General features: G+C 42.7%; 2 protein-coding genes and 1 non-coding gene across 4 annotated transcripts in view; all 3 read left to right on the forward strand.

Annotated features, from left to right (window-relative positions):
• The first annotated feature begins 219 nt into the window (after positions 1–219).
• On the forward strand, positions 220–15,786 carry TSGA13 (testis specific 13). The gene is made up of 8 exons (XM_032305232.1): positions 220–319; positions 1,448–1,619; positions 4,307–4,385; positions 6,595–6,666; positions 7,721–7,927; positions 12,399–12,538; positions 13,355–13,482; positions 15,397–15,786. Exons 2-8 carry the CDS (start codon positions 1,597–1,599, stop codon positions 15,561–15,563), a joined length of 816 nt encoding a protein of 271 aa, XP_032161123.1. The 5' UTR covers positions 220–319; positions 1,448–1,596; the 3' UTR covers positions 15,564–15,786.
• LOC116569728 lies at positions 2,709–2,813 on the forward strand. Its single transcript, XR_004277159.1, has one exon. It is a non-coding gene; the product is annotated as a U6 spliceosomal RNA (small nuclear RNA).
• Positions 15,787–15,905: 119 nt separating the features above from the next.
• The window catches only part of COPG2 (COPI coat complex subunit gamma 2), a 116,076-nt gene continuing 110,113 nt past the window's right edge, over positions 15,906–21,868 (forward strand). For both annotated transcript variants that reach the window (XM_032305225.1, XM_032305226.1), the window contains exons 1-4: positions 15,906–16,005; positions 17,170–17,222; positions 17,796–17,876; positions 20,438–20,509. In XM_032305225.1, the coding sequence (XP_032161116.1) occupies positions 15,969–16,005; positions 17,170–17,222; positions 17,796–17,876; positions 20,438–20,509 (243 nt within the window). In that variant the 5' untranslated portion in view covers positions 15,906–15,968. The remainder of the gene's footprint in view (positions 16,006–17,169; positions 17,223–17,795; positions 17,877–20,437; positions 20,510–21,868) is intronic.

The following is a 21,868-nucleotide window of genomic DNA, read 5'->3' on the forward strand; positions in this document are numbered from 1 at the left end:
ATTTCTGTATTTGAGGAATAGGGTAAAAACACTGGCTAAAGTAGAGGTTGATTAAAATATGGTGACAAGGTCAGGGTGTATATAGGGAAGTCATAGGTTGGAAAAACAAATTGGAACAGATGGGAGCAGATCTTGTTTAAGCATGTCTTTGTGCTGCCTCCAACACAGAACACCTCAGCATTCTAGATTGCCGACTCATCACAGATTCTGTGTCTCCTCCAGAATCAAGAAAAGAATAAGGCACTTTCAAAATGGAAAGTTTCAGTGCCGAGGAATCTCCCTTTCCTCAAGGAAATAGGGTTTCCTGATGTCCTTCAAGGTATTGTACACCAGATCTTTCCCTCTCTGTTTCAGATGTGGTTTTTGTGTTTGTGTGATTTTGTTTTTTCCACCCTGGGTTACAGAAGAGTAGCCCAAGATTTGTACCTCCCAGTTTGATGGCTTCTACTTATTGTAGTTTCAATATACACATGAATTGGACTCACTTCCAGTAAGCTAAAGGTGAGAAAAGGGTGAAAAGCTCATTAGTCTATTCCCCTTGAGGGAACGTTCAGATTTAATCTCAGTCTAATCATAAACTCCAGACAACTGTCTTTAGGGTTTCTGTCTAGACAATCGAACTCGATATAAACCTTAAACAATTACTTATTGACACTGTCAACACGAACACAAGCTTTCCTCCAAATCCATGGGCTTTATAGTGGCTTGGGCTGATAGGCCTATCAAAGTTCTACTTAATTGCCAAGACCTCCATAATTCGATCCATCCCACTTATATCCACTTTTATGTCTTGCTACTTTGAACAGCAATGACAAACACCTATCAGGTGAGTGACATCACACACCTTCTCATTGGCCCATAGCTCAGGCTCCACACATCCTTTAGGAAATGTCCCTCTAAGCCTCACTGACCTTTTTTCTCTAAAAGGTGGCTTGCACATCATCAACTTTTAGCTTCCATTTTAAATTGTCTATATAAAAAAAAATGTAGCAATTCCCTGCCACCCTCTCCCCATACCAACATATACACACACTTTTCCTAGCTTCCCAGACCTGACATATGGAAGCACAGTTGTATTGAAAGGGGAGATAAATGAAAGCATCATTGTTCTCCAATTTGCTCCCACAATTGACCCGTGAGTCAATTTTATTTCAGTTCTTAATATAGGGAAATTTTACTGCTGTCTAAAGGAGTTAGAGTGTTATCTTTAAATCATTTGGTTAGCTCTCTCCATTTTTACAGATGAGGAAATCAAGGGCCCAGGAGACATATATTAGCATGCATTTGTCATTCTTATTTCACATTTAGAGGTCACTTCCTCTCCCCACCCCCACCCCTCCCACCCCACCATCTACCACCCAAGTTCTTGAGGACAAAGGTCATCATGTCTTGTGCATTTTCTGCATTCACAACAGCACCTACCAGTCTTCTCTCGTTTCCCTCGTAGGATCAAGAACGGGGCTGGGCACATGATGTGTCCGAAGGAAGGAATGGATTGAATTGAGCCCCTCCAGAACGTGGACTCTTTGGAGGCACTGAATTTCTGTCTCTGGGTGTATACTTGCCTTGGACTGGCCCACTGAGTGGTGAAAAGCAATGGACCAAAAGAGATATGCCAAGTGTGTAGTTTTGTTTACCTCACTAAATTATAAATACCGTTTTATACAAACGTGACTTGTAGTCCAGATCTCTTTGAACAGGTCTAGTTCCAGAATAGACTCTCATTAAAAATGTTCTAATTGACCAGTTGCTCTCAGGTCAAAACCCAGGTCTTGGTCTGTGTTTCATGCAGCAACTAGAGTAGCATTAGCAAAAAGAAAGTGCCAGACTATCCTTGGTGACACTGCTGGATTAAAGGAACAGTTCTTCCCATGGCTCTATTAGAGCCTTAAATTGGCCTTAAAAAAGAGCATCTAGGATCCTGTGTTGCCTTTGAAATAATAAAGAAGCATTTTGAGAAGTGCTATAATAAAGATTATAGTGTATTATTATAAGATTGCTTAAGGTAGTAGGACACATCAAAAGTGTTAAGAAGTTAAGTGGGGATGAATTTATTTTGGTTTATTCACAATGTGTCACCTTCTCCACTTGACACTATTTTTAAGACCTCTGGCCTGAGTTAGTGATGAAGTTCATAGGCAGCAACAGACGGAAGTGATCCATGCTTGGGTGGGACTTGATACTGGATTTGGGATGATTTGTACCATCCTACAGCAGTTGACCTGCCACCTACATACATAGCCTGGCTATTTCTACTTTTCTTAGTTTGGTCCTTGCACTGCCACCCTCATTTTTTAGAGGAGCAAGGTGTACTTCAGGTAGATCCAAGCTCCTACTTAATATAAGCTAGTTTATTACCCAAATAGGAACTATCTCCAAGGAGGAAACAGGCCATTTATTTTAATCATTAACCCAATCTTACTGATGAGCATCTTTCACTATGTTTAGGCACTAAATGGGTTTAGTAGAATTAGTGAGGGATCTAAAATAGTTTCTTACTAAATATTGCAATGTCTGTGTCCCCCTCTTTTCTCCAAAAGGAATTGGTATCTGGGTAGGGGATCAGAAAGTAAGAGAAAGAACAGAGTGTGAGGATATTTGCCATTGATGATTTTTACCACCTTAGTCCTTGATAGAGAAACCTAGCTATGGTTAGGTACAAGATGGGAGCCAGTAATCCAAGCATGGTCATTAAGAATTGAAAATTTGTGCTCATGTCATCAGCACATATACTAAAAATGGAAATACAGAGAAGATTAGCATGGCCCCTGCATAAGGATGACATGAAAATTTGTGAAGTGTTCCATATTAAAAAAAAAAAAGGAATTGGAAATTTGGTTGTGAACTCCCACTAATAATATCCCTTCTCATGGAATCAGTTACTGACAAAGGTACAGTCATTTCCCTCCAGAGAAGAGTAGGCAGGTAGGGGCGCCTGGGTGGCTCAGTGGGTTGCCGCTGCCTTTGGCTTGGGTCATGATCTCAGGGTCCTGGGATCGAGTCCCGAATTGGGCTCTCTGCTCAGCAGGGAGCCTGCTTCCCTCTCTCTCTCTCTGCCTGCCTCTCCGACTACTTGTGATTTCTCTCTGTCAAATAAATAAATAAGATCTTAAAAAAAAAAAAGAAGAAGAGTAGGTGGGTAGGCATTCAAAACAGTAGGTGGTCTTTAAGGGTATTTGGAAAGTCTAGTTGCCCAAAAGAATGTCCTTAAGAAGTCCACCCAGAGCACTTCCTTAAGTTATCTAAAATCACTACTTTAGAAGAATTCAACTTACCAGGTATCATCATGTCTCCAAGAGGTCCCACTTGCTTAATTCTTCAAACCGAAGTTTTGTTTTCTCCCAGCATGCAGGCTGGATAAAAAATCCTATTCTTTACTATACATACATATTCAATTAGTGATCACCCAAATTGGGCTCTTTTTTTTTTAAATTTTTTTATTTCTTTTCAGTGTAACATTATTCATTGTTTTTGCACCACACCCAGTGCTCCATGCAATATGTGCCCTCCCTAATACACATCACCTAGTTCGCCCAACCTCCCACCCCCGCCCCTTCAAAACCCTCAGATTGTTTTTCAGAGTCCATAGTCTCTCATGGTTCACCTCCCCTTCCAATTTCCCTCAACTCCCTTCTCCTCTCCATCACCCCATGTCTTCCATGTTATTTGTTATGCTCCACAAATAAATGAAACCATATGATAATTGACTCTCTCTGCTTGACTTATTTCATTCAGCATACTCTCTTCCAGTCCCATCCATGTTGCTAGAAAAGTTAGGTATTCATCTTTTCTGATGGAGGCATAATACTCCATAATGTATATAGACCACATCTTCCTTATCCATTCATCCATTGAAGGGCATCCTGGTTCATTCCTCAGTTTGGCAACCGTGGCCATTGCTGCTATAAACATTGGAGTACAGATGGCTCTTCTTTTCACTACATCTGTATCTTTGGGGTAAATACCCAGTAGCGCAATTGCAGGGTCATAGGGAAGATCTATTTTTAATTTCTTGAGGAATCTCCACACTGTTCTCCAAAGTGGCTGTACCAACTTGCTTTCCCACCAACAGTGTAAGAGGGTTCCCCTTTCTCCACATCCTCTCCAACACATGTTGTTTCCTGTCTTGCTAATTCTGGCTATTCTAACTGGTGTAAGGTGGTATCTCAATGTGGTTTTAATTTGAATCTCCAAATTGGGCTCTTCTAAGTCAGGCTCCCAAACTCTGTCGACGGAGATTGAGAATGGGCCAAAGACCAGGCCTCAGAGTAAGAAAATATAATCAGATATTCTGCTTCTTTTTCAGGTTTCAACAACACAAATCAAGCCTTCCAAGAACCATCTCAGTTAAACTTGAGAAAGCAACAGTGGTTGATAATGATGAGGTAAGAAGGAGCATTAGAGGAAAGAGAGTACTTTATAAGTTGGGTTCACAAACTTACTGTTGAAAAGGAAAAAGGGGTTAATATTTATATAGAGAGCAAGGTTAATTTATCCTGATTTTATGAAAGGGAAAGAGAGATTTAGAAAAGAGACAGGGACATATCAGCAACTAATCAGGGCTAGAAGCCAGGGACCATAATCCTATCTTAGAAACCCAACTTGGCAGGGCACCTGGGTGGCTCAGTGGGTTAAAGCCTTTGCCTTCGGCTCAGGTCATGATCCCAGAGTCCTGGGATTGAGCCCCACATTGGGTTCTCTGCTCAGTGGGGAGCCTGCTTCCCCCTCTTTGCCTACTTGTGATCTCTGTCTATCAAATAAATAAATAAAATCTTCAAAAAAAAGAAAGAAAGAAAGAAAGAAACCCAACTTGGCTAGACTTTATGGCCACCTCTTGCTGCAAAACCCCATTGGGTAGCTCAGTTGCTTCCCAAGATTTCTTCATATGCAAGTGAATTTTCCAGGCCAATTTTATTTTACCAGCCAGGATAGTGTAATTCAACATAAAACCAAAAACATATTCCACTTAGGACACTGTTGTGGTTTTGGTCAACCACTGTAGACTAATTTGGAAACATTTAAGAGTAAAAGCATTTTCCTCAGAGACTTTCTCTCCCCTAAAATTAAAAAAACAAAACAAAACAAAAACAAACTATTGGGGCACCTGGGTAGCTCAGTAAGTTAAGTGTCTGACTCTGGATTTTTGTCTCATGGTCATGAGATTGAGCCCTGTGTGGGCCTCCATGATGTGTGTGGAGCCTGCTGAAGATTCTCTGTCTTTCCCTCTCCCTGTGCTCCTCCCCACCCTTCCCTTCTCAAAACAACAACAACAAAAAACAAAAACAAAAACACAACACACACACAAACCCTACAAAAGAAAAATTTTCACATAGTTCTCTCAAAATTTTTCTGAGACTTCTATGATTCTAAATATATATATCATATCTGTGAAGCAGATTGTTTATAATGTATCTTTGCTTTGAACAAAGAGACTTCAGTTTTCCAAAAGGGTAATAAAATGAAATCTTTGCATCTTTGGATTTATTTCTTCCCATTGTTCCTCATGGACTGCATGGCGTGGCTCTGATAGTCTTCCTGGTCTCTCCCCCCAACAGCCCCTGGTCATTGCCAGTCCCTGGCATTTTCCTCCAGGAGCACAACACCTCCCCTCATGGCAATGTTCTGTCCCATCCTTATTTCTTCCCTCTTTTCCATTCACGTTCATGCTTTCCTCACCTTTCAGCACATGTTCCCTTTCCTCTGCACCCCATCTTACCATATCACCCCCTTGGGGGCATGGCAATCTTTGGAAATGCTAATCCAAATACAGGATTGTGCCCGCTCCTCTTTTTTTTGATTTCTGATTATTCTAAGCCCAAAGTAACTCAGAGCTTTTCTCTCCTCGTGCCCTCATGCCTTTGACTCATCTCTAGGTGACCTAGGGCTGAACTAGAGGCCAGGCAGGGTCAGTGAAGGAGAGGCGGGAGGCCCAGCAACTGTACAACCAAGACATGACACTCTACCAGTCTGCCAATCACCAGCACATCCACCAGCGGAAAAATGCCAAGTGGTAGACAGAAATATTACTGGCATTCAGTTATTTTTTGGCAACATTTCCAAAAGAATCACATACTATAGAAAAAAAAAAAAAAAGCAAAATGCACCATTGTCTCTCCCTTCCTCCGTGTGTCTACTTCCATCTTGGCAGGCAGTGGTCCCTGGGGCTCCCTTCCACTACAACCCTGAGGTGATTACCTTTTATAACTTGCTTTTCTCCCTAGAGGGTGTCCTCTGTGTTGATTTTTACCTGATTTCCTATAGAAATGGAAAGGGCAGAAGGAAGAGATGTGATGCCTTGGAGTGGTTTGTCTCATCTGAACTTTGATGCTGCCCTTACCTACTTCCCCCCCTCACAGCTTTACCTGACGTCCGTAAAGTGGGTCCACATGTCCACGGACAAGCTTTCCTGTGGGGGATGCTTCAGAACGTAGCTCTCCTTGCTGTGGCCTGCATTCCAGAATTCCGGGGTACAAATCCTGAAGGACATGTTCTCCTCGCTTAATTCATACGAGAGACTAGTTTTTAGTTAGATGCAGGTGAGTATTGTTTAGGCTCTGTGCAACTTGAAACCGCTGTTTCAATTATTGTCTCTAGATTTGTGATCCCGTTGGGCCATCAAAATTTGTTCTGAAGAATCTTCAGCTTTACACAGTCCATCCAAATTTGGTAAGTGATAAAGGATTCACTGCCCCCCAACAACAACCCTAACAGTAAAGTCTAGGCATGGTGCCACCAGCTTCTATGACTGCACAGTCTCCTGGCACAGGGAAGCAGACCTGTCTTAGGACGCTATGCTGAGTATATGGTGATGGTGAGGGACCAGGGAGGACCTGGGAAGAGGGTGGTCCCTACAGCCGATTTCTTTTTTTTTCAGATTGCACAAGCATGCACGTGCAGAGGTAGGGTGGGAGTGGAGTGGCAGAGGGAAAGGGAGAGAGAGAATCCCAAGCAATCTCCCTACCTAGCATGGAGCCCAATACAGGGCTCAATCTCATGACCTGAGATCATTGAGATCATGACCCAAGTCAAACTCAAGTGTCAGAGACCCAACCGACTGAGCCACCCAGGTGCCCAGCAGCTGATTGATCTTTAAGTTGAGAAAACCTATTTCTAATCAGGAGGTATTTGATTCTTTCCCTCTCCAGTCCTTTGCCTCCTCCCTACAGACAGAAAAGCAAATTTTGTGGGACAGCCCCTTCTCGCACCACATCTTAAATGACATGCTTTCTTTTGTGACTGCTTTTCCTTTATAAGGTTGTGCTTGTGGAGAAATGTTGGTGTGTGGGAAGATGCAGGAGGGGGCTGTGTTGGTCTCCCTGAACAAGGAAGGAGCTTTGGTGTATGGCAATTTCTCCATTTGCCTCGGAGAGAGTTGTAGAAAAGACCATTTAGGTTTAACATGGAAACTTATCGTTTGCCCCACTGGGTTCAGCCAGATGTGACACTTTTCCAGGAGAACTAAATCGTCTCACTCCGTTTATGTGGAAACTTTTCCAATTCATTTCCTCATCCCTTAGACTATTTGTGGGGGGCTGCTCTGAGGGCAGAGAGGGACGGGTAGCTTCAGATATTTTCTGTAAAACACATTTCAGAGCAGATTTGTCCCACCCATGTGCAGCCTCTGTCCCTCCCCCACAGAGGCAGAAGACTAGCCAGTTGATTGGTGAATCTTCTCTTGATCTAATCCCTTTGTCTCTCTGGAAACCTCTGTGTCACTCAGGCAAAGTACTATGAGCCTTTGAAGCCCACTGCCGTGCAGAAATTCCTGGCTCGAAATGAGAAAATCAGAAGCTTCATGTTGAAAGTAGCGGAGTATGACCAGGATAAGACCTTACTGATTATGACCAACAACCCACTTCCCTGCCCAATTGACCAAGAAGGAAAGGACATGGCCCCAAAATACTTCTCCAAGGAGTTGCTGCTCAAGGTAATGGCACCTGGAGAAGCATCCTGGCACCTTCAGGAAGGACCCCCAGGAACTGGGAGCTAGCTTGAAGAAGGGAGTTAAATTAACATGGAAGATGGTACTCAGGAGCCAGCTTCTTCCTTCTTATTCCTTGCTACGTAGTATACACACACACACACACACACACACACACACACACACACACACACACACATACGAGCCTGGAGAGCCTGGGAAAGACTCAGAACTACACAAGCTTGTGTCATTGTGCAACGTCATTGCATGGTCCTAATTAGAAATTGTTCCTCCTTGGCCAAAGACATTTAGTTTGTAATTAACCAGGTAAAACAGTCATTGGCTTTCCAGTTGAGTATAAAGCAGTAAAGGATAAATCAGGAAATGACGAATAAGGAATAGAAATAACTAAATGGGAAATGGGTAGAGGGTTATGCTTTACACCCATTGCTTTCAGGTGTCAGAAGAAATGGAGAGGAACAGGGCGGAGAATTCACTATCATGGCAGCCAGACATTTGGGACTCTGTTCTACACTACAGAAGTTCATGCTCAATCCAGTAAACAATTGCTCAACATAAACAAAACAAAGAACTAAAATATAAAGATGCTTTCAGAATATATTCTATCTGGAAGGAACTTGGAGCCTAGTAGGAGACACTGATCAATACATGAGAAATATAAAAGTTATTATTAATACACCAGGATATATGGATAATAGAATATGCGAGATATAGCACTAATGTAGAGTAGAGCTCTGTGTCTTTGTTGGGGGGAAGGGAGTAATCAGGGAGGTTTTACAGAGGAGGTGCCCCCTGACAAAAGAAGGGGAGAATATCCCCATCAGAAGGAAAGGCAGAGGCATGAAGACCCAAGAAAGTGAGGTGCATTTACGGAGATGGGAAAGAGTCAATGGGGGGATGTAAAAGGTATAATCAAATTGGCACTTTAGAAAGACTGTGTTTGGAGTTTGAGAGAAAGATGTGTTCACTGTGGAAGGGATACAAATCAGATCAGTTGTGATGTTACTACAACAGTCAAGGTGAGAGTTGCTGAAGAATTGAACTAAATCAATAGCAGAGGAAGTGAAGAAAATGAATTTAAAAGATATGTAGGAATCAGGATCTAAGAAAAGATCTTGACAGCCTTGAGAGCAGGCCTAATACAACAAGAAGAAATTGAATGAAGTAAGTGAAAGTGCAAACAAAAGAAGCTAATTATCACAGAAATTACCCAAGACAGACCCTTGTGATACAATGTGGTGAATTTGAGGTCTGTGTTTCCTTAGTGCCCGGATGAATGGCAGTAAAAGCTTCCTCTCCAAACAGAGGGTAAATTGCCAATATGCAATGATACATGCCGAACGTGAGTTCATTAATGAATTCATTGCCTATGGTGTCTTGGGGTTCAGAATTTGTGTCCTTTGAGCATCAACTCAGTGGTGCATTCTCAGTGGTTGTGGGTAATGTACACCGAGAGAGGAACGCATGCTGGCCCAGGATTGTCCTACTCCAGGTAGAAAAGGAACTACAAGACTATTGTGTTGCTCCAAGTAAGAAGAGCTTTCTGCCAACAGTTGGCACTTTCTGAGCCTTCCAGATCACATGCAGGACCTGATCATATCCATGGGCAAATTATGCTACAGAGTTAAGGCACTGATTGTCAAGGACTGAATCCATGGTAATTCCTCAGGCTCTCTGGGACAAGTCCAAGAAGAAGGCCAATATCTAGAATGCTTCTTTCATATTCATGCTGCAACATCCCTTTTCCTTGTTAGACAAATGTGACAGCCTTTAGCGAGCCTAAGATCATATAAGCATTCTTTTGCTATGCCTACGCACGTATATAAGAAAAGGGTGAGTTCCAGCAGGCAAATCGAAGAATGGAGCCGGCATGTCTGTCACCAGGATGGCTTTCCTCACAGCCCCTTCTAAGTGAAATGGCCCTACCACCATTCATGAAGAAAAGGATGCCCTTGTACAGCTAGCCGGGACCTGAGGAGGACCCCAGACCCCGGGAAGCACAATTCATAAGCTGATTGGTGGTGCAGAGTGGTATCCCCAAGTGAAAACAAACAAACAATCACCCCAAGACCAACAATCAAACCAACACCAAAGCCCACCAACCTATCAACAACCAAAAATCCCTCACAGCGATCAGATTCCTGCTTCCAGGCATCTGAGTTGGGGAAGGGGAAGATGAAGGCAGTGGGAATGAAAAGCTGAAAGGATAGGTAGAGAGAGGCCACTAAAGAAAAAAAAGAAGTTAAACCAGGACGAAGAGGAGTGTGTGGGACCATGAAAGTAGAGGAGGCACAGGACAAAGTTCTAGGGAAATAGAAATGAGTAAGTGGAAGCTACAAGGAGAAGAAGGATACAAAATAAAGGCAGGGAGCGAACATGGTAGAGAGAGAAGGAAGCAGACAGGAAGAAAGTAGGAGACAAGCTAATGACGGGGCAGAGATGAGATACACCAACTCATGCTGTGGTTGTCCTTAGCGAGTGCCGGCCTGGATTCCAAATACTTTTCCTCTCCTGTTTTTCTGGCATGAGGTCCAGTTCTGGTAATGATTCTGTTCTTTTTGTGGCCAGATTGTTAGCTAAGTCTTAGATCCTAGGCCCATCAGCTCTTAGAGTAAAACCTCTATTTGTTAAGGTAACTTAGAAGTTCTTCAAAACTGGAAGAGCTTAAAGAGGAGGAGTACAGAATTTAAAAGACATGATTCAACAGGAAGGTTTTTTTTTTTTTTTTTAAGAGGCTTTAAAATTCTGGGGGAAACAGCTCAGTGTGTATCATTTAATCAGTCTGGTCATTCATTTATTCTTTCATTGACTTGGCAAGTGTTTATTGAGCACCTACTCTGTGCCGGGCACTGTTATGTGCAGTAGGGGTGGGTACACCAAAGTCTGGCTCAGTGAAGTTTAATTCCAGGGAGGCAGACAGACCAGAAGCAAGTCAACAATCACACAGATACTGTGGAATGTGCTAGGTGCCATGACAAAGCAGGATAAGGGAATGGAGCACGATGGGTGTGAGGGGCAATTCTAGATAGTGTAGTTAGACGAGACTCTCAGAAGAGGTGATGACATTGGAATAGAGACTTTAGCAGGGTGATGGGATGTGTCCTGCTGTTACTAGCATGTTGTTTTCATTTCAGATTGCCACACATTAGGAAGAATCTAAACAGTAGCTTTCTCAAGTGAGTTACAGGAAAAATCAGGAGAATAGAGAGCCGAAAGCCAGATCACATGAAAAAAAGTTCAAAATAGGGGCAATGTTGAGCCTAAGAGAGGAGAAGGAGCTTAGGAGGAATGTGATGGATCTCTTCAAATTCTTTAAGGACCCTGCAGAAGAGACTCTAGATTTGTTCTGTTTGGGCTACACGGTAGAAGGTTGGGGGGGCAGCCAGCAGCTGAGCAAAGAGGAAATGGGTTGAGTCGTTTGGTACAGGAAGATTGACCACTTGATAGTGATACTGTAGAGGGGATAAGAGGGTCAGATGAATGGTTAGACTGGATGACCTTTAAGATCTTTTCTTAAAGTCTTTGATTCTATGACCTTTAGTAACGGTGAAATGATTACCTCACAAAACACCCCATTTCATGACCTTTTCACTGCAGACAGAGAATGAAATGTGAATGAGGCAGTCATCTTTGAGAAAGGAAGGTAGAGTCCAATGGATTTCTTTCCCAATGTATTACCAAATGCTTGGTTTCCTAAGTGATTCACTAATTGAATCCTTCTCAAAACTGGGTAAAGTCCTCTGCCATTCACTTCCAAGGGCCACTGGGCAAGTCCAGCCAATGACTCAAGACCCTGATCAAGCTTTGGACGTGTCATCTGGCAACAAAACAAATGGGTACGGTAGTTTCCACCCCCACCTCTTATCTACAGTCTCTGTGGTTTCAGTTATCCAGAGTCAACCTGGGGCCAGAAGCAGCTGTTCCTCCTTCAGCAGTAGCCTAACGCTAAGTCACCATGCCTATGTCATTCACCTCCCTGGATCTCATCATGTAGGCACATGTTACCATCTCACATCATCACAAGAAGGAAAGGGGTCAGTGTAGTATATTATTTTGAGTGAGAAAGAGACACCATTTACCTAACTTTTAATACAATATCATTATCCTATTTTATTGGTTATTGTTAGTAATCTCTTACTGTGCCTAATTTAGAAGTTAAACTTTATCATAGGTATGTACATATAGGAAAAAATATAGTGTGTCTGGAGAGCTCGGTACTATTTATGATTTCAGGCATCCCCTGGGAGTGTTAGAATGTATCTTCTGTGGACAAGAGGGGGCTACTGTAGTAGCCCACTCAGGGAGCTGCCTCCTTTTCTTTTGGTTTCAGTCCCCACTTCCCTCTCTGGCAGGTTTTTTGCATCATTTTAGAGGAATTAAAGCCGAGTCCAGGAAATCAGTCCAGTCTCAAGGGCTCAGCTTACTCCATCACTTACTCTTCTTTCCTCTGCTGCAGGAAGGTCATCGGCCCAAGCCCGCTGAGAACTTCTGCCTACCCTTGATGTCTCAGGAAAAAAAGTTACGATCTGGACTGAAACCAACCTTTCCTGTGACCCTGTCGGAGGATCCTACATCCAAGCGAGAACAGTGGTTTAGGTGTAGTCCCAGCTCTTGTACTCATTTTCTTCCCTATCATGTCCTTATTCATGTTACTATCTTTTTTCATCACAATTTAACGAAAGCTTTTCGATTGTAGGAAATATATAGAACTGCATAATAAGACAGCTTTCCTACATGACCCCCAACCTCATTTATTTCCTAATGAAAAGAGACAGTAATGCAAAACTAAGGTTTTTCACTGAGAATGATTTTCAAGAGTGAAAAGAAGTACTCAAAGAGCTATGAGAGGAAACAGAACAGTATTTTCCCCCAGTGCATGTAAAGAGCTGTGGCTTAGGAACAATATGCTAGGAGATTTCATTTGAAACCAGGTACAGGAGCAACCCACATTTAATTTGGGGAGGAGAGAAGATCCTTTATTTTATTTTTACTTTTTAAATATTTTAAATTTTCATTTTAAAAAGATTTTATTGATTTATTTGACAGAGAGAGCCAGAGAGCCCAAGTGGGGTCGGGTGGGGAATGGCAGAAGGAGAGGGAGAAGCAGGCTCCCCACTGAGCAGAGAGCCCAACATGGGGCTGGATCCCAGGACCCTGGGATCATGACCTGAGCCTAAGGCAGATGCTTAACTGACTGAGCCACCCAGGCAACCAAGAAGACATTTTAGAGTTCCTTCACAGATTTACAATGCTGGGTTCTAGAAGTATCCCTCCTGTTGAGCAATACTCCCACTCCATACCAATGAGCATTCTCTAGTGACTGTCCTTTCTTCTCTCCCAGAATTGGAATGTAGTGAGTGCTTCCATTAATGCCCTGCCCTAGGATCTATTAAATGAGCTTTCTTTCTTAAGGTTTTCCACCGACAATGATTTCAAGAGCGAAGGGAAGTATTTAAAGGTCTATGCTTTGAGGAAACAGAAACAAATGTATCCCCAGCTCAACTTTTCTTCAGTCTGTAAAAGAGATATGAGGAAAGATGGTAAGCTTCTTTCTTTTAAAGCAAAGGTTTATAGATCTCAGATGTGGGCAGGAGGCACAATCTTTTGGGGACAAGAGATAAGGGCAAATCAACCTCTCTCATGGAAGTTCTGGAAACTATTTTTCCTTGTAGCATAGATGCTAAGAATTGTTAAGAGGCCTGAGTGATACTAGGCTTTGGACCCTGTTAAAACCTCAAATTTCTTTTTTTTTTTTAAACTCTCAAATTTCAGGAAAGCTCTAGCCTAGTGTTTCCCAAACTACATCGCCTACCACTTTGATAGTTTTAGCCGTATTGGTGTATTATTTGCCCTGTTACTTGGTGTTTTTCTTTAAAACTTTTTTTTGTTGTTGTTGTTCCTTTCTTAATACTGTATCATACGATATAATAGTTACATTTTTTCCCAATATAAATTTAGTCGAATTTATAATAATTAAAATTTAAAATATTTATCTATGTATCATCTAAAACCACCTTGTATTTTGCACATCAGACTTTGTGGAAAACTATTCTAGAAGGACCAAAGGATAAGTCTGAGGTTCATGAGTTTCTTTGGGATCGAGGCGTACACGGCGTAGAAGGGGTTTGTGATAAGGTTTTACAGAAGAGAATGCAATGAAAATGCTCCTTACACATTATCATTCATTTAACATTTATGGGGCAACTGTAAGTGTTGAACACTTACCAAGCTCCAAGACTGTTTTTCCCCCCCCAGTTCTATAATAATAAGTAGGGATGTTTATTTCCTTCAAGGGAAATTCCACCCCTCCACCAAGGTAAGGTTTGAGCTTTATAAGCAAGGTATGATGAACATAACAGTTAATAGCACATTAAGTAAAGGTGGAGTTACATCTTAAATGATATTGTGCGTAGGATATCAGCAGTTTGGTTTAAGTCAATACTGGGGGAAATAATTTCTCTGGAATCTAGAATCTAGTCTAGATTAGAATTTCTCTTTCTCAAGGGCATGAATCTTTAAGGATCTACCCAATTTACATTTCTAAATAGAACACATAATATCTCTGTCTATAGCAACTAGGAGATCTCTGGTGACTTTACAGTTTCCCCTAAGAAAAGTGAGTACCCTACTCCCTTATGTATCCAAAGGGCCCCTTGTGATGCTTTCCCTAAACAAAGACAATGGGGGCTATGAAGTTGAAACAATGTCTCCACTTCAAGCAAAAGAGACTGCTAGCCAACCCTCCTTCTGCCAATAGTCAGTCTCCTTACCAGTTTGCTGGGCATCTAAATAAAGAAAGATTAGGTAGAGAATGGTTTGGATGGGGGCCATAATTGGTTGGGAAGTGATTAGGAGGCCATCCAAGAGACAGATGATAGGAACTGAATTAAGGTGATAGCAGTAGGAATAAGGAAACAGATTCACGGGGTATTTACAAGACATAATACATCAAAGAAGTGCGGAGGGATGGAAGCAAGAAGAGCCCAGATTGGAAACTTCCACGAACAGGCAGAGGTTGAAAGAGAATCTGGATAAAGTGAGGACCCTGAAGCCAAAGGCAGAAACAGTTTCTTAGGTACACGCTCAGACAGGAAAACGGAACACCACCTACATTTTAGGAAAAGGCTAAGAGGAATATGAATGAATGTACCAGTGAGTACACCCTACTGAGTTGTCTAAGTGTTCATAGGGTTGCAGGTGGGATCATTTGAAAGGGGTGGGATGAAACAGGGAAGTCTCCAAACTGGCAGTATTTTAAACAGGGTTTTGATGAAGGGAAGGAATCCACAACTACAAAGAAGGTTGGGCATGGTAGTCCATGGTCTAAAATTTACCCTCTTGCTAAGAGTAAACTTTCTTGGTCTCTCCAAGCGGGTCTCCTTCCTGCCTCACATTGAGTGTCCTAAATCTTCTGGAAATCCACATTCACCAAGGCGCCCTGTGCTTTGTTGCAGTTGCAAAGTCAGGGAATGACCCGCCGACTTCCAAGATGATTTGGGAACCACTAACCCTTTCTTCGCTCCTGGAAGAGAAACCCATCAGAACTGTGCCAGGGGGGAGCATGTTCCGCAATGGAAGGGCCCAGCAGTGGGTAATCAAAAACGCCACTGTCGTCAAGTGAAAACAAACCCTCCGGGCCTCCCGCCTCGGTCTCCAGAGACTAAGGGGACTGCAGAAGTCACCTCCCAGGGCGTGCCAACCTAATAAAGTCGCATTCTGCCCGCTCCGGGCCAGGGCCAGCCCCCAGCTCCAACCTGTCGCTGCAGGGGCCCGGACGCAGCCCAGGGGCCCCAGCCCCTGGCCCCGCCTCCGCCCGGCTGGGGGAGGAGGAGAGGGCGTGGCCGCGTCCCCAGGGGACCAGAGCGGCCGCGACAGCCGGGGGAGGGCGGGCCTTCTCCCCGAGTGACGGGACGGCGACCCAACCGGCGCCAGAGCACGGGGCCGGCCTTCCTGCAGTCTCTTCCGCTCGCCGGCTGCGGCGCCTGGGACGGTTGCGGTGGGTCTGGGCGCTGGGAAGTCGTCCAAGATGATTAAAAAATTCGACAAGAAGGACGAGGAGTCTGGTACGCGCTGGGCTTCTGACGCCCACCCTCAGCCGCTGGGGCCCCTTCCCCGCCCGCCGACACCTGCTCTCGGGGGCCGCGGACCCGAAGGCGTGGGCGCCGGTGTGCCAGGGGGCCGGAGTTGGAGCCCGCCCCTCCCTCCGCCCGGCTCCGCTCTGCCGCAGCCTGGGGCCTGCCCCTAGCCCCTCCCCCGGGCGCCGGAGCCTCCCCTCGGGTCGCGCGCTCCCGCCCCGCGCCCGCGCGCCGCGTCCGGCGGCTCGGCGGCCCCGCCCCCCGCTCCCGCCCCCTCCCCAGGGCGCAGCCCCTCGGAGCCGCCTCCGCCGCGCTCGCGGGGGGGTGGGCTGTCCGCTGAGGAGGCGGGCCCGCGGCGCGTGGCCGAGGGAGTGGGTGCGCGCGTGTGAGAGCGGGGGGCGCTGGTCGTGGTAGGCCCGTAGCGGGTCTGGGCTCGACGGGACAGTGTGTGTACGTGTGTGTACGAACTTGGAAGTGCCTTGTACCTTCCAGTCTTCCGCCCCCCAGGGGGTTCAGACTGTCCCGTGGTACAAGGTCATTTAATGCTGAGGCATCCAGAAGTGAGTGCGTTCTTGATACCCGTCCTTGGTCCAGAGCAAAAGGGGAAGATGCCAAGCCACCTGAAAACAACCCCCTCCAAACTCCCAAACCAAAACCCCCCAGTGTTTGGTGCTGCTCTCCCATGGTGTAGTCGAGATTTGGTTTTAGGAAATCTCCATGGCCTCTTCCAGCTTGATATGATAGGGTTCTTTACTGAACTCTTTTTTGCCTCGCAGTAATTGTTGGAAACATGTAAGATAGTGCTTGCCTTTGGGGAGATCCAAAGGGCCCAGCCACCATCTCATCCATCTTAGCTGTGTGCCCGTGACATACACTTGTCACATTCATGTGAAAAGAGGACGGGGGAAGAGGGCACTCATTTGGGGCAGGGATCCTGCAAAAGAGAAGTACAAGATCTCCAATGGCTAGCAAAGTCAGCTAGTCCCAGAATCGGAATGATTTTATTCAATTTGTATGTGTATTTGTAAGGATTCTCACTTTGATATCCAAGTGGTCACTCCACTTAGGTGAGCTATCCCAAGCATTCAATAACCTGTAGACATAAATTGGTCTAGGACAGTTCTTAAAGACATTTTTTTGTTTATAACATAGGTAGTGGCTCCAATCCTTTTCGGCATCTGGAGAAGAGTGCTGTCTTACAGGAGGTATGACTTGGAAGTATTCTGTGTTCTTTCTTTTCTATTCTATTTTAGAATGGTGGTCAGAGAGTCCCTGGAATAGGGTGACCCAAAATAAGAATTGAGGAATGCAGTAATGTTTTCGGAGAATACAGACATGAGGGAGAAAAAAGATGGTTACTTATCCTCAGAGGGTCTAGAGCTTATGGAAATGCAAAAACATGTAGACTCTCCCGCATGTTGATAATTTTAAATAAAATGCCAAAGAGGTGTATAGTACAAGGTTACTGAAGGAAGTTGCAGACATTAAACTAATTGTATTTAAATGCTGTGAGTAAATACTGTGATTCTTACTTAACACATAAAGCGCATACAGTTGAAGTACTAGGTCTAAGGGAAAGAGTTAGTATGGAATAGAAAGTCAAGACCGTGTGTAATAATGTATCATATACTGTGATAAATTGATAACTGTAAGCAATTAACATTATTTGGATATTGTGATCAAAATATATAGTTTATTTGATTAAAATTGATTTTTTGTAATCTGTGATAGAAATGATAGAAAATATACTCTGTATAACAATTTTTTTTGTCCCACAGGCTCGTATATTCAATGAAACACCCATCAATCCAAGAAGATGTTTGCATATTCTTACAAAGATTCTTTACTTACTGAACCAGGTAAACTGTTTTGATTTGCCTTAGATTTGCTTCCTGGAATAGAAATACATAACATGCAGTGAAATGCTTTCCGGAAAATATAGTTGGTTTTTTTTTTTTTTAATTCACTTAATTTAAAAATATACAGTGTTTGATTCAGGTAAAGATATGTAAAGGTTATATAGGACAAGGATTATGACACATACTTCTGTTTTACTCATGAGGTACTAGATCAGCTAAATGCATAGTAGGTCCTCAATCTTGATTTGAATTTAACAAGTTTTAGTTGATGTTAAAACATGTTGTTTAGATTTGTTCAGAGGTCTCATGTCCCTCCAAAAATACAGTACAAAATTTTAAATTCCAGTTAGATAGTTTACTTTTTTTGGAGGGAGAAGAGTATAGTGGTGATTTTTTTTTTCTCCAAGCTTTGATTTTCATATTTAGAGTTTATATGTATTATCCCTACTGTACCATGGCAAGCGATATGATTCTGCGCTTAACCATTCTGTGCCTTAGTGTCCTTCTCTATAAATGGGGATTATGATAATGCCTATTTTCTAAAGTTGTAATGATTCAATGAGATAATGAATGGAAAGCACTGAGAACAATCTTGGACATGCACATTCAGGAATAGTTTTCATTCATTCATTCAGCAAATATTTATAATACACCTGTTGATTCCTCTGCACTGTTTGAGGCACTGGGGACATAGCAGACAAAACCAACAAAAGTATTTGCCTTGATAGAACATGGATTCTGTTTGCTGTTATTGCTATTAATTTTATTTTTTGTGTGTTTTTGTTTGTTTCTTTGTTTTGCTTCAGACCAAAAATTCTCATGAGATGTCTAGGACCTTAGAAAATGTGATTTTGTTTCTTAGATTCACACACTCACACATGCACACATAAATATACACTTATATATACTTAAGGTGGCTTACATATGGTGTTCAGAAGACCATGGTTTCCAATTTGAATTCCATGAGGATATCAAATTTTTACTGTATTTCATTACTGAAGACACGATGAAGGTTTGTTCTTTGCAAATGGAGACTGAGCAACAAGTACTTACTTTGACATAAAATATCATCTTGTACCAACATCATATTCTTCTGTGGTAGCATATTAGAAGCATTTAGGACAAAGTCAGTTTGATTTAATTTTTCATAACACACATTGAGCCCAGGTTGGCTAAATCCATTGTATAAGCAGAGTTTTGAGTAGTTGAAGGCAGTGCAGAGTAACACACACTTTTATATTGACCAGTACCTCTTTGATGAAAAACTCATGTTGAAACACTTCATTATCTTGATAAGAAAATTACCAGTGTAATCTGATAAATAAACACAGTCAACTACAGAAACAGGTTTGGGAACCTTAGTTTTATCTTTGGCCTAGTTCTTGGTATTGCTTTATGGAAACATACTTTCAAATTCCTGCCACAGCTGATCTATCGACTCATATATTCTGAATTTCAAGCCCAAAAGTAGGGACTTAGGGTTTACTGAGCTTACTGAAAAGTGCCTGGACTTCCATATGTTCACTAAGTATTTATGGAGGAAAGGGAGGGAAGTCTCTGACTTACGAGCATGTTGGGTCCTCTGATTTAAGAACTGTGAATTCTTATACTCTGTGTTTCAAACTCAACTTTTAAAGTTTTTCACCAAAATTTGTTTATTCTTATACCCATAACAAATAGATCGAGAACTAGCTATATTCCGAGCGAGATCTGAAGCCCTGAAAAGTGATTGAGGCTAACGCATTATGAGGATTGCTTTTAATGAAATTGGTTATTCAAATGTTAATGTTTCAGGTGGTCTCTAATCTGGAATTTTTTGACTGTGAGTGAAATAAGTTATCTCACATCTTGCTACTTAAAAACATGCCATTCTCAGCAGCATTTGGATCACCAGCAGCCCGTTAGAAATGCAAAATTTCAGCCTTCACCCAGGGCTATTAAAGCCGATTCTGCATTTTGGAAAGATCCTCGGATGATTTATTAAGCATATTAAAGTTCTGATCCAAAGCATCATCCAAAGCCTGACTTATATAACTAATCTAGTTCCTGCCTTTTTGGTTGGTCCCTTTTTACCATATTTTCTGGGATTCCTAATATATAGTTCTTTATAATTTAATATTTATTGTGCTCCTATAATATGTCAGGCTTTGTGCTGGGCATTGGATTATAGAAATATAAAAGGTGTGATCTCTGCTTGTAGGCAGTGTAGTATTAACATGCCATTCTGATTAGGAACTCAACTTGCTACTACTTTCTACCTCCTTATAAATTGTGGTTCTCTAGGGAAATCAAAATAGTTCCTGCTAAAAGGTTAGAGACAACTATTCCAGAACTTTTCTAGCATGGTGTATAATACTGAATTATTTCAAATAAGGAGTGGACACAATGCCCATACAAGTTTATAAATTGAAAGCCAGAAAAATAGCTCAGAGGCAGAATGTTTACAAAGAAATTTTTCCCCTGAGTTCTAAAAGATTTTTGCAGGAAAAAAAGGAAAATCCTTAATATACTTTTTTTATTTTTTTTTTTAAGTTTAAGAAGTTGTTTTCAATTTTCCTTAGGGGGAACACTTTGGAACTACGGAAGCCACAGAAGCCTTCTTTGCAATGACTCGATTGTTTCAATCTAATGATGTAAGTCTTTTTATTTTCTTCTTTTAGGCTGGAAAAGCTCCTTTTATTCTTTCTTCTTGGGGAGCTTAGAGTGTTCCAAATTAGAAAACGTTGCTTGAAATATTTAAAATTACTTAAACATTATTTATCTTCATCAGATTTTTATTTTTTGTTTATATTTTTATTTTTTCTAAGATTTTATTTATTTATTTGGCAGAGAGAGAGAAATCATAAGTAGGCAGAGAGACAGACAGAGAGACAGGGGGAAGCAGGCTCCCTGCTGAGCAGAGAGCCCAATGGAGGGCCCAATCCCAGGATGCCAGCATCACGACCTGAGCCAAGACAGAGGCCCTAACCCACTGAGCCCCACCAGGTGCCTCTTCATCAGATTTTTAAATGTTCATTAAAAGCCATGTGAATGTGAAAGATTGACAGTATACAGCGCAAAGCTCTTCCCCCACAGATGTCTCACGCAGTCACAAAAGCCGTTCATTTTCCAGCGTGCAGCATGTCCCCGGGAAGATGGGCTGGTAGAAGTCTCTGGACGTAGCTACCACATTTCCAAGTCCCAGTCAAGTTTCTGGGGGGCTTGGGATTGCTGCTAGTAAGCAGTGGGCCTGGCCACTTGAGAAGAAGAGCAGGAGCAGTGTGGGGAAGAGGACACAGGGTAGGGAAAAAGAAGCGTAAAGACGAACTAAAGTTGCCGGCATCTCTGTGTGTATCTCACTGCCTTAGAGCACCCGACTTCCAGAGCACCATGACTCTACAGCTTTACTTCTGTTTTCTAAATGTGCTGCACATTTCTCTTTTGCCCAGCTCTAGCTCAGAACCTACAGGGGAGGGAGTTCTGCGAGATAGACTTCCCAGCTTTCTGTTGACATAACTTGTCCAAATCTTGCGGTTATTTTTGGTATGTAACTACATACCTTCACAGGCCACGTTTTGTGCCCAACCCCCAGGAACTTCTAGGATTTGAGTGTGGTTATATGTCTGGATAACGATAGGCTTCGGGAATAGGTCTCCAGGAACTTAGCAGTGTGGGTAGGGTAGCTGTCTCAGGTGAGGCCATTACTGATTCTTCAGGCAAAGGGAGACTCTTTGCTCAGACAGAGAATGAAGAGCTGCTTCTACTTGTAGAGGAGTCTTGGGGAATTTAAGAGTTCAAGGTACTCAGCTTCATCAGAATCTTCCCATATGTCCCTATCCCAATTTTCAGGGTCCTGCTCCTTCCCAGTTCAAAGTCTTCCCTTTAATCTAAGATGCCCCACAGGGTGTGTATTGAATTTTCATTGTCTTTAGCCTCATGGAGGGTTTGCTTTTCAGAATTCTCAGAGTTGCGTCCACGTGACACAGGCTTTCTATGAAAGTGTTATGGAAGAC

This window comes from Mustela erminea, chromosome 11 (genome assembly GCF_009829155.1).
Source record: "Mustela erminea isolate mMusErm1 chromosome 11, mMusErm1.Pri, whole genome shotgun sequence".
NCBI lineage: Eukaryota > Metazoa > Chordata > Mammalia > Carnivora > Mustelidae > Mustela > Mustela erminea.

What these genes read in the sequence shown, in the direction of transcription:
- TSGA13 (XM_032305232.1), top strand. Translation starts at nt 1,597, where the DNA reads ATGGACCAAAAGAGATATGCCAA. An exon ending in ACACAGTCCATCCAAATTTG is followed by an intron (nt 6,667 to 7,720) that starts GTAAGTGATAAA and finishes TGTGTCACTCAG; the next exon opens with GCAAAGTACTATGAGCCTTT. An exon ending in AAGCGAGAACAGTGGTTTAG is followed by an intron (nt 12,539 to 13,354) that starts GTGTAGTCCCAG and finishes TTCTTTCTTAAG; the next exon opens with GTTTTCCACCGACAATGATT.